Genomic DNA, 13,266 nt, shown 5'->3' with positions numbered 1-13,266 from the left:
GAGCGTCACAGAGCTGGGGGGTGCAGACGCTGAAGTCTTCCTCAAAAAGAGTAAGGAGAGGAGAAGCAGAGGCATAAGACACTGTGGATGCAGTCAGAGGTTATGCTCATGCTAGGAGTTTATGTCCTTGTAGCCGCAGAAAAATGGTGTTTATTTTGATCCAGTCCCTTCTCTGCACAGACCTCAGTCTATATTTAGCATGCTGTGAGCAAAGCAAACGGGAGGAAGGAGGGTAGTGGTGGTAAATGTCCACCGCTGAGCGTCTATGGCGTCCAACAGGAACCTGCATCCGCTGCAGATCCACGTCTTTTAGCAAACACGTTTCCACTCATTCCTTCATTCTCTCCACCTTTGCTGCACCAACTTCCCAACAATGTCAGCCATTGTCTGTTTGCTTCTGAGTGACTTCAGCTTTAGGGACCAGAGACGCCCGTGAATATCTCAGTCATTCTTGTTTACTTGTCTGTTTGTACACATATATAATTTACACTCAAATACAGGAAACCCCATGAAGACTGTCCCACAGTACCAAGTATTTCTGTCTGAGTCTCACTGGTGGAAGTTTTGGCTAAAGAGGTCCTGGATCCATTTCCGGTCAATGAATCGGATCCAAATGAACCGATATGGATTATGAAGTGGATCAACCACCACTAATTAAGATATGAATTGTGTTGTTGTTAAAATGAATCGTTACCCACACAGTACCATGTGATTCTCTGTTATGTTCTTAGGTTATGCTAACAGGGCTGCATGCATGTTGTGGCACACAGGCTCCATTATAGTTTTATTGGAATTATTTTGATTCTTAAAAACAAAACTACCATAGTTACAGGAGACACCAATGGAACATTTACTACCAAAAAATGAATCTTTGATTTTGATTTCATTTGGTATTTTTAAAACCATTTCCTGCATTCCTTTAATGTGATGATTGAGACATAAATGTCTTCCAATTCTGGATTCAGGGGCGGGCTTACCATCAGGCAAAGGTAGCCAATCGCCTGGGGGCCCCCAACACTCCAGGGACCCCCAACACTGTTCCAGTCTACAGCAGGTCCAGGGACTCCCAAGTTGGCGAGCCAGGGCAGCATCTCCAGACTGGGCGGTTTTTATTCTGACATTTGCTTTAGGTGGACGGACATCATTTGGGCGGGTTTGGGACCGGTTCTGGAGGTTTGGGTTCCTGTTGAAACACGTTTCAAGCAGGAAAGTGCGCTCTGGCAGTGCTTCACCTGTCGTCTTCCTCACCTGCCGTCATGAGATGTAAAGCCGACTGATAATAACATAGATATGTGTTCACACTAACCTGTTCCATAGATTAAATCTATACGTTTAATTCTAATCGTTTTTATCCTATAAATTGTTATTTTGTGTATTTCCTGTTTAACTCCAGGCTGGAGCTCTGCACACCAGAGATTACCCAATCCTGAGTGAAGTCGGGTTGGTGGTTCCTTTAGTTTACTCAGCGTATGATGATAATAATGTAAAGCTTATTATTATTTTTTATACTCTAGACATGTTTATTCCATGTCCTCTCTTTCTATATGATAGGTCGTGTATTTCCCTTCAGATCTGACGTGAAGCAGAAAAACAACTGAGCTTTTCTGATATTAACAGAAACAACAGATGGTTTGTTTTATGAATGCTTAGATAAGTCTTTGGAGGATTTTTACAATTGGAGCAAACATTTGGATTCTTGACATCAACGTCGTCTAAAAGTGGACCAATAAGAGTTATTCCACCATTTAGCCTTTCATTAAGGATTTATTACAAATAATTAATACAACACAGCAGAGGGCCCCATGTTACTGTTGTCCTGGGGCCCCCAAACTGCTAAGTCCCCCCCCCTGTCTGGAATGACCCCCTGTTTGGTCTGTAAATGCTGCTTTTTACGCCCGTCCTGGAATAACACACAAATACACAAAGGACGTCCTACCTTTAAAAACACGCGTTAAAAACACCGTTTTTCTCTTTTCCTGATGATTTATGAAACCTTTAGCTTGTCATACAGATGAGTTAAAGCAGCTGCTGCAGCCCCCAGAGGACAGGTCATAAACACACACATATATATATATATATATATGATGATGATGAGTCTGCCTATAGGATGGAGGTGGACCGGCTGGGTTCGTGGTGCAGCATCAACAACCTGGAGCTGAACACTCAGAAGACAGTGGAGATGATAGTGGACTTCAGGAAAGTCACAGCCCCCTCACCCCCTCTCATCCTGACAGACTCTACCATCACCATTGTGGACTCTGTCTGTTTCCTCGGCACCACCATCATGCAGGACCTCAAGTGGGAGCCGTCCATTTGCTCTCTCCTCAAAAAGGCCCAGCAGAGGATGTACTTCCTGCGGCAGTTGAAGAAAGCCCGGCTGCCGGCCCAGATGATGGTGCAGTTCTACACGGCCATCATTGAGTCCATCCTCACCTCCTCCATCACCGTGTGGTACACTAGTGCCACAACCAGGGACATTAACAGACTGCAGCGTATTGTGTGCTCAGCAGAGAAGGTGATCGGCTGCAGCCTCCCATCTGTCCAGGAACTATATGTCTCCAGAACCCGGGGACGTGCAGGCCGGATAGCTGCCGACCCTTCCCACCCTGGACATTACCTACTGAAACTACTCCCTTCAGGCAGGAGGCTAAGGTCCATCAGGACCAGAACCTCCAGACACAAGAACAGTTTCTTTCCCTCTGCAGTCAGACTCTTAAATGCCCTGTAACCACCCCCCCCCCCCCTAAATTTCACGTCAATGTCCAACCAGTCACCAGCCCACTACCTGCACCTTGAACATTCTCAGTTTGCACTGTTCTGACACTCCTTGCACTACTGACTCTATTTATATTTTTGTTCTGTCCATTGTGTAAAAATGTTGTTGCTTACTGTTCTTCTGTTTTATGTTGCACATTTGCACCGAAACAAATTCCTACTCTGTGTAGCTACACAGAATATGGCAATAAAAACCTCTTGAATCTCTTGAATATATATATATATATATATAGGATAGAGAAAACTAACTCCTGAAGTATTTTTTATAGATATTTATAGATGTAAATTTTTTTAAATGGAAATATAGTATGTACTATATGTCTTCCAGAAGACAGGTCCTCACGCCATTAACGGTCACGTGACAGGTTCTGTCACGTTACAAGTTTACCCGTTACAAGGACAAACACCCGTTTCCACCGTCCTGCCACCGGACGCCAGACGGTAAATTGTGGAGAAGAGGCAGCAGACGGAGGCGTTTCTGCTGAGTCACGGAACACGGAGCCGGTTCCTCCAGAACCTCTGCCGGACAGGTGAGGCGGAGGTCACTCACCTGCTGCCGGCCGCATGGGGGCTCGTTGCTCCCGGTGGGAGACGGCGTCCCGCCCTCCAGCGATGCCGGGCTGACCGGAGGAGCAGCCATGGTCCCGAAGAGTCCTGCAGCCGCCGTCCGGGCTCAGGGGCGCTCTGCCCGGCGTCGCCGTGGAGCTGGAGTCCCTCCTCCCTCCGCCTGTCCGGTCCGCAGAGGAGGCGCTTGTCGGAGCTCCGTCCGCGGCTCCTCCGTAGGAACCAGGCGGCATTAAGCTGCTCCTGCAGCCCGCACGCGCGCTTCAGGGAAGGAGGTCTGTCCACATCCTCGGTGACGTCACAGGCTCTACGGGGAAGGAACGGGCACGTGCGCTCAGGGGAGCCAGGTGAGTCACTGCCTCACCTGGCTGCGTCTTTGCCAGAAGCGTTATTAAAAGGATTTAATGCAAGGCACGTCCAAAGCCCGGCCCATGGGCCACAAGCAGCCGCTACGGTTCCCGCCATGAAACGAACCACACGCAGCCCGCAATGCTTTCCCTAAACGGACACGTGTGACCCTTTCCCGCTCTTTTCTAAACTGTCACTGAACAAAATGAACAGATTAATTGGACTCCTGAGTTAGATAGTATTTGGGTTATTTTCATCTTTCACATCCACATCTAGACATTTACAGTGAGGATCTAACATGAATTTAATGATTTCATGACCAAATACAAACATAAAATACACAATAAGTTTGGTGAAAACATTTAGATGCAAGGAAATGATTATTTGTGTTAATGTCATTATTAAAGCTGCAAAATCCACATTTTCACCTGAACTAATGTGTCCCTCTGGAAAACCTTTAAACATAGTTTATAGACATTTTTAGAATGTCCTCCTTTCCATAAGAAGAGTCAATGTTTATCAGTGTATAGTTTTCAGATGTGATATAAAGCTGCACTGAAAAGACATGAGCTGAGGCAGGCAGCTATTTACTCTGTGTTTTTATACATATATTTGTGTCATTTTAATGACTTTTTATGGTCATTTTTAGTGTTTTGTAAACTTTTATTCCTGCCTCTTTATCCCTGTCTTTTTTAATAATGTTTTCTATGATTGTTATCCTGTGTTCTCCTGGCACTGCATCTTTTATTGAACAGTGTTTCCCCACTTCAATATTGAAGCTTTCACAGATTGATTTTTCAGTCACGTGACTCCTCCAGTTCATCACAAAAACTCAAGACGCTTGGATGAGACTTTCAACGTCTGAAGGAGGTGACCTTCACGCGTCAAAGTTCAGAATAAATTCCAAAAAAAGGTGAGGACTTTAAATGCGCTATTTAAGTATACGCCATTTACCATTCCTCATTGATGTCTTGCACCAGGCAGCCCTGATTTATTTGGTAAGTTTCGTTCATTTTGAATGAAATGCTTTAAAAATGCTATTATTTATTAACGTAAATGTGGTTTACTGTTGTTTAAACATACGTGTTACGATAGTTTTAGAGCTAAATGTGACAAATGTACATTGGTTTGTCATAGATGACTTGTCTTATGGCGAGCTGCCTGTTCAAACCCAAAATGCATTTCTGCCCGTAAGTTACGCCAGTGATTAGTTTTTTTCAGAGGTAGAAATGATCTGTTATGCTACAATCACACTAAACGTGATCTGCGTTTAAAACTCGCGTTGGAGGCCTATGGAGTTATTTCAGTCTCAATAATCAGAAATGCACACAACCGGTTTTACAAATACACACGCTCCGATTCACAAATGTCATTTTATGCAAACGTGAAAAATAAATTCGGAAATACACACCCTGTGTTTCACAAACACACACATTGTGTTTCACAAATGCACACTAAATGTTTTACAAATGCACAATAAGTGTTTCTCACAAATGTGCACACTGTTTTTCACAAAAACATTTTAGAAATTCACAATAAATGTATCAGAAATGCAGACTAAGTGCTTCACAAACGTGATTTTTAGTTACACATGTGATGTGAACTCACAGATCATTCGAATTGCAGACTGTGCATTCAAAATCCCGCTCTCGTTTGTGAATCTCCCCGTGTGTGTGAGAGATTTTTCTACGGTGAATATTGAGACTCATCTGACGGAGCGGGTCAACTAATCTCACCATTGGCTAGTGAATCTGTCAATCAAACTCATCGGCAAAGCAGGCGGGTTCGCTTTTAGCCAATTGTATGGCCCCTTACACTTTCTCTACGCTTTCTGCGGGTGGCAAAAGCCCCGCCCATGTTTGATTCTGGACCAGTCGGTCGTTAGCGTGTTAGCTTTAGCATGGCTTGTCGGTTTATTTGCCTTCGGTTGTCAAAATTTACTGGCTTGTGCAACTTTTCAGTGGACCTGGTAGCAAGGCAACATTGGTTGAATGCAGTTGACATAGAATCCATCAAACTCTGTACTGGTCATGAGATTTAAAATGAATGTTTCACTCGGGATTGTTTGTACGTTATCCTTGTCTTAGCTTTCATGCTAGCGTCATTTCAACACTCGGACACGGTCCCCTTCGGTCTAGATCATATGAAGGTGGAGGAGAAAAACCTGCAACTTCCACAGGTTTTGTGGAGAAACTGGCATCACTTTGCTCCGTACCACGCAGTGGGACTACATTACCTCAAGTTCATCTCACTGTCAATCACAGATACCCAATACACCTCCCCTGCTCCCCAAGTCACTCTGCTGGACCTTAATTTTATTTTTTTAATAACTCAAATGTCATTGATTTTATATTGTAACCATATACATATACACCTCTTGGCCAGGTCACCCTTAAAAAAAGTTTCCTCATCTCTCTGGGTTTTATAACTGGTTAAATACTACACAACAAAAGATGGTCATAGAACAACAAAGTGCAAACATTCACCCTTTATTGCAGAGTAAAATTCAGTGAAAACATGGACAGATTAAAACATCAAAATTTAAGCAAATGTGGGATCTCTACTGATTTGAATTTTATTTAAACTGGAACTAATTTTCATAACATCCTTACATACAATGAAGTCCCTTGAACAATACAGCAGTATTGATTTGAACTCTGTCTTCCTCCCCTCAGTCTCTCTTCTTCTGTATGTAATTATGTCGCCTAAATTAAGTTCTAAACAAACGGGACAGTAAAGATGTAGGTCCACTCCCAAACGGTCTGAATTACACAATGGGTTGATGTCGTCTTGCAGTTCCAACATTTGTGGACCCAAAAGGGGACTGTCCCATACCGGGACATTGATCCCAGGATGAGGTTCAGCCATGGATCCACTCTCCTCCCATTCATTCTCTGGAAGCAGCATACCCTGACAAAAAAAAAAAGATACTGTTTATGAACAGCACTGTTTTTTTTATGTTTTAGATTATGTATGAACAGAGACCCACTAATAATGACATATTGTTTCTAGCAGGCAGACCTCATATCTCCATAACTGTTTATAATTTGCAAATAAGTGACTCTTAACAAAGTAGTGAGATTAGTACAGCTGATGGCTCATAATGCCATGCATTGTGATGCATTTTGAACTTGCAGATGTGCTATTCTTCCTACTTGATTTAAAAAACCAAACAATTTAGGGAAATAGTTTGCACCACACAACAATAATACTTTTCATTCATTTTTGATGAAAATTCCTTGTAGTCATTGTGATTTCATTATACTGTTCTTGATACTTTCCACTTTAGTCGAACTGCACACAAATCAGTTGTCCAGTACAGTGAGATTAAATAAAGCAGTGTTTTTCAACCAGTGTGTGTGCCGCGGCACACTAGTGTGCCGTGGGAGATGGTCAAGTGCGCCGTGGGGAATTGCCCTACTTCACTGATCTAAAAACATTTCCCATCTCCAGGAAATCAGCTCTTTGTTAATCCAAACAGGCACTGATAAAACACTGAGTAGTTAGGAATATAAAAGATCTTAAAATGACTTTTTCTTTGTGTTTATTTAATTCTATAAAATACATTTTGATAAGGTTGACGGTGCCGCGATTTAGCTGCAGCTATAACTGTGTAAGGAAAAGTCGCGCCCCTTTAACTGTCTCCGCCAATCATTATTGAAGGCTTGATCACATGTCATCAGTCTGACCAATCAGAAGTGGTTAAAGTTTTCCCTTCCTTGTTCTTAATTCTGCTGATAAAGTCGCTCAGTTATAACAAAAATACCAGCTAAAGCTCGTCTTTAGCGGTGTAACTTTCCACAGAGTCCAGTGTCAGACCGTGGAACAAGTGAACAAAGGTTGAAAAACACTGAAATAAAGCACTTACCCGGGGATCAGAAACAGGGTTCTGGGTCAAGCCCAACTGCCACAGCTGATTTGGTGTCATGCTTTGCTCCGTCCTGATTGGATGGCTGTCCCACGCGTCACTAAAGACATCCAAACTGGCCTGAATGCGTGGTAGAAAAATATAGTGGCAGCAGAATACGTGATGTTACTGATATTGAGCAAGTCTTGGTCCTCAGGAGAGTGCAGGATGTTGTAATATAAACCAGTAACAGTCATGAAGACATCACACCAGAGGAGCTCAATCCTGTATTTGGAAAAAAGCAAAAAGAAATATTATATTGTCAGATTTATTTTTAATACATCATTCACTTTTATGTTTATATTAATGCGTCTAAAACTAGGTTCAACTCACCGTTGATTGTGTGTACACTTTTGCTGCAATGAAGCTGTTTGTGTCAGTTCTACGTACTGTGAGCATCAACTCAGCTATGCCCACATTTTGTCCTCCGTGATCTCCTCTCACCCTGACAATAACATGAAAATCATGTCTCAAACACATAATTACAAATGCATCGCCAATACGGTACACATCAATTTAAAATGTAATGTTCTTATGTATGTTGCCAATAAGTAGAATTTCTAGGTTAGACAAATTGCAGGAGTGGGTTACATGTATCACTGGGGGAAACATTGAGGTGAGAGAGACTGTTAAGGGGGGGTAAAATGTTATCCATGAGGGGAAAGAGTTTTAGAGTTGCCTTTGTTTTCAGAGGAGTCTAAAAAAAGTTATTTTATTTTTGTACAAATAACCAAGTGCTTATACTGCCTGATATGTGAATAAAATATTTCTTTATGAATAACATGAATACCTCAGAGGAAAGCCATAAACGTTCACAGCGTCACTGAAGAAGGCCAAGTGGGTGTCTGCACAGTTGTTCTCTGCTATCTTCAGGTACAAGATCTATGGAATACAAGTACAAATACTTTCAACTGGCAGATATTTACAGGGGCAAAAATGCTAAATTCCCAATTGATAGGTAAAACAGTAATACAATAGGATGATAAAATATGAAATAGAATAGAATAGAAAGGTATTTAGGATGTCACACTTCAGCAATTCCTAGAGAATAAATAAAAACACGACAAACATGGATTAGATCATTTAGCTGTCTGAGATTAAATTACATAATTTTCAAATATTAGAAAGGGGAATTTTTTAAAACACTCTTGCTATGGTAACTTGAGCTTGTAGTAAAGAACAGCTTTAAAAAAATCAGAGACAAGACTCTGATCACAGGAAGCCTGTGTGTAATACTTACAGTAACTTCTACTCTAATCACTGTTGACAGCTGATTTCTCCCATCCGCCCTTTCTGTGACTACTTATCGACTACAAAACAGACTAAAAACATAATGTTTGGGATTCTTGTCATTTCGTCATTGGAAGTAAAGATACGGGGAATTTAGTGGCTGTCACTCTGACACAATCTCACAGGGCTTTTCAGCACAATACGGGTTCTAACGTTAGAAACTTAATGAGGCTTCTTTCATTCAACAGTGGATTCACGTCTGTTATATTTACAAAATACAGTTTTCATGAATGTCATATGAATTAACTTTGTTGCACAATCCACCCCGTCTTAAAGTCTGGGTTGTGAAAAGACTGTGTCTAACTTTAACCCGGATCGCGTTTACATAAAGGCAGCACATTGAACAACTAGCTAGCTAGCTAGTTAGCATAGCATCAGTGTTTAAACAAATCCCCGTCTCCAAATCAATACTTTTTATTAAACTTTCTGTGCTGCTGTAAATCCGGCATGTTTTCCCCTTAGTTCCTTATGAATCATGTTAAGAACCTACAGATTGGCTGTATATCTAGCTTGAACCGACGCGCTAGCTTAAACTTCCCTCACACTCACAGGGCAGACAGACACAATTTGAGTCAAAAGCCGGCTAGTTTCGAGGCCCCTGGTTGGTTGTAGTTACTCGTGTTGTGTGAAGAGCTGGTATGCCAAGTATAAAACTTGACAAAACCATCATAAGTCCTCCCCCGCTTTCATAAAAAATATGACCGCACAGGCTAAGCTAAGCTAATTTGCGGTGGGGGTACTCTGCAAACGACTCGGCTGCAGTGTTCATAAAGCATTCACACATGTCACTTGGCCAAGGAGAACGCTTCAACTTAGTATTCAATAACATTACAGGACGTACAACGAGGGAATAATAATCAAATAAGTGCATTACTTACGGGCTGAGACTGATCCCTTTCAGAAGAACTCTCCGCCATGTTTGCCGCCCGCGTCCTCCCAACTGCTGTGTTGAACAGCTCCCTCCCTCGTCAGTTGAGAGTGAAGAGTGTAAGGGGCCATTCGATTGGCTAAAAGCGAACCCGCCTGCTTTGCCAATGAGTTTGATTGACAGATTCACTAGCCAATGGTGAGATTAGTCGACCCGCTCCGTCAGATGAGTCTCAATATTCACCGTAGAAAAATCTCTCACACACACGGGGAGATTCACAAACGAGAACGGGATTTTGAATGCACATTCTGCAGTTCGAATGATCTGTGAGTTCACATCACATGTGTACCTAAAAATCATGTTTGTGAAGCACTTAGTCTGCATTTCTGATACATTTATTGTGAATTTCTAAAATGTTTTTGTGAAAAACAGTGTGCACATTTGTGAGAAACACTTATTGTGCATTTGTAAAACATTTAGTGTGCATTTGTGAAACACAATGTGTGTGTTTGTGAAACACAGGGTGTGTATTTCCGAATTTATTTTTCACGTTTGCATAAAATGACATTTGTGAATCGGAGCGTGTGTATTTGTAAAACCGGTTGTGTGCATTTCTGATTATTGAGACTGAAATAACTCCATAGAGGCCTTTGTTTGTGGCTAAGGTTTGCTGCCCCACATTTGTCCAAAAATGTCACTCAAAGCCTCCAACGGTTGTGTGGGAGGAGCTACCGCCAAAAGTTTAAAGCCTGGTTGCTTCATGGAAGCATTGGGTTTTGAATGCAGCTTTAAGCTTTTATAAATCACTGATCTCCATTATAAAAAAGGTTTTTGTAAAAATAAATTAATCAACGTGTTCGTGTTGTGTTCAGGTACCGAACTACAGAGTGTTCAGTGTTTCATCGCCAGGTAGACGCCAAGGCCAGCCAGGTAACTTGTCTCCTGATCAGTTATGTGTCTAGAGCTATTAAAAAAAAAAAATGCAATAGTTTGTGTAGTGCAATAAATGTTTTGATCAGAATGTAATTGAAACATTTTCTTGAACATTGAAAAATCTCATTTGGACTTTTTCAGATACTGAACTTCAGAGAGTTCACCAGAAAGTCACCATTTCACCAGGAAAGAGGTGTCAGTGGGTGAGTTTTATACTTATTTAATAATTATTACCATTATTAGATTTATACGCCAGCATGGACACATTTATGCACATTTTAACTAGACAAAGGTTTAAATCGAGTGGAAATTATTTAGAATTTAATAATATTTGTTTTAATTGCAGGCTGAAGGTGGCAGAATGGAATGGAGGTGCAAGTTGTGTTCTGTTACTTTGGCACTATGCAGTACTACATATAATACTGCAGTACTACATAGCCAATATTCCAAAGTGTTTCCATTGCCATGTATGTGGAGACACTTTGGAATATTGTCATGTCTCCATGATAGTTGCATTAGCACCTTTCCATCATTTGAAACCATGAAAGCTCATCTGTCAAGATTTGAAATGGATTTATGTAGAGAAGATGCAGTCAGAGGAAATTGTGCAGTTTTTACATGTTTGTGCAACTTAAAGCTGCCCTTTTCTGAGACTAAGTCCACCAAAACAGACAAGATAGCTGAGGAACTGGCCAGCTTGGTTAGGATTTATGACCTCCAGGTGAATTTCTATGGTGCATAATTCAAAAACAGATGATAAATAATTTGTAAACAGCAGTAAGAAGCCATGGTGACATTTGCCTTAAAAATGACTTTGGGTCTTTGACCTGAAGTGGATCCTGCCATGAACACTGTATTGTCCTCTCACTAGAAATATACATCTAAAAGAGATATCGTTTTATTATTTCTTAAAGTAATGTTACGAGAAACCAAGGGAGGTAACCCAGATGCAGGAACGACAAGGAGGCTGAATGACTAGGAAGGCTTTTTAATGCCAAAGACGCATGCCAACCGAAGATTATCCAAGACGAAACGCTGCGACAAACACAGACAGGAACAGAACACCTTAAGAAGGATCCAAATCAAAGCAACATGAGAAACAGCTGTGGAAAAAAGGGCGGACAGAGGAGGGAGGGCAACCTCCAGAGGAAGTATAGCTGAGCAGCAGGGGCTAAACGTTTCATAACCCCCTCCCCGAAGTCTGGCTACCAGCCGGACCCCGACGGGGCTGTTCCAGGTGGAGGCGATGGAAACGGGCGATCAGCCCGGGTCGTAGATGTGGCGTTCTGGGACCCACTGCCGATCCGCAGGGTCGTAACCCTCCCAGTCCACCAAGTACTGGATGCCTCGTACCACTCTCCTGGAGGCGAGAAGCTCCCGGATGGTGTAAACAGGTCCTCTGTCCACCATCCGAGGAGCAGGAGGGGGAGCTGGAGCAGGCAGTTGAGGAGAGACCTTAGCAGGCTTCAACTTGCAAACGTGGAACACCGGATGGATCTTCAGAGAGGGAGGCAGCTCCAGCCTTACGGCCACAGGGTTGATAATTCGGGTGATTGAGAATGGGCCTATGTACCGGGGCTGCAGCTTCCTGGAACCACCCTTCAAGGGAACGTCTGTAGTAGATAACCACACCCTGTCTCCCACCTTGTACACTGGGGCGGGGGTCCTCCGACGGTTAGCCACCACGGTGAGCCGTTCCTGGTTCCGCAGGAACTCCTCCCGGAACCTGCTCCAGGTACGACGACACCTCCTCACAAAAGCCGCCGGGCCTGAAGAGGATGCCAAATGTTCTTGGCGCGGAAACACGTGAGGCTGAAATCCATACGCGGCCTGGAAGGGTGAGTATCCTGTAGAGTTAACCAGGGAATTGTGCGAGTACTCTACCCATGGGAGTTGTGAAGACCAGGTTTTAGGATTCTTGCAGCACATAGCCCGCAGGGACGTCTCCAGATCCTGATTGTACCTCTCTACCTGGCTGTTAGTCTGAGGATGGAATCCAGAACTCAGACTGACCTTGATCCCGAGGAGGTTGCAGAACTCCTTCCAGAAAGCCGCAAAAATTGGGGGCCCCAATCCGAGACGATTTTGAGAGGGAGTCTATGAAGGCGAAACAGATGCTGCGAGACCAATGCTGCTAGTTCCTTGGCCGAGGGGAGTTTCTGCAGCGGAATAGCGTGGGCTAATTTGGAAAAACGGTGGATGATGGTAAGGATTACCGTTTTACCCCTTGAGTTTGGCAGCCCAGTGATGAAGTCCATAGCAACGTGGGACCAAGGTCTGGACGGCACAGGTTGAGGGTGGAGCAGGCCAGCAGGAGGGGTCCCGGCCCCCTGACCAACGGAGTCCCCACCACCCCCCGCCAGGCATCGGAGGCCCCGAACCCCACACCCACCCCGGCAGAAGGGCAAGGAGCAGTGACGACCAGGCCCCCCACCCCCCAAGTCATGGAGTTACTATGGGAGACCAGAGACACTGAATTCTTTCAAAGTTACTGGAACCTTGGGCTGACATTTTTTCCAAGCTGATATGATCAAACAGCAGATTTCTGTATTGACTTATATTTATGTTTTTCTTGTTTTTC

At 43.2% G+C, this 13,266-nt stretch overlaps 1 protein-coding gene across 1 annotated transcript in view; it reads right to left on the bottom strand.

The window, feature by feature from the left end:
- The window catches only part of ank2 (ankyrin 2), a 182,276-nt gene extending 178,713 nt beyond the window's left edge, over positions 1-3,563 (bottom strand). The window contains exon 1 of the mRNA XM_023949052.1: positions 3,326-3,563. Coding sequence (XP_023804820.1) covers positions 3,326-3,415 — 90 coding nt within the window. The 5' untranslated portion in view covers positions 3,416-3,563. The remainder of the gene's footprint in view (positions 1-3,325) is intronic.
- Positions 3,564-13,266: the final 9,703 nt, after the last annotated feature.

Source organism: Oryzias latipes, chromosome 18 (assembly GCF_002234675.1).
Source record: "Oryzias latipes chromosome 18, ASM223467v1".
In the NCBI taxonomy this organism is placed as follows: domain Eukaryota; kingdom Metazoa; phylum Chordata; class Actinopteri; order Beloniformes; family Adrianichthyidae; genus Oryzias; species Oryzias latipes.
This window is presented reverse-complemented; position numbering and strand designations above follow the sequence as displayed.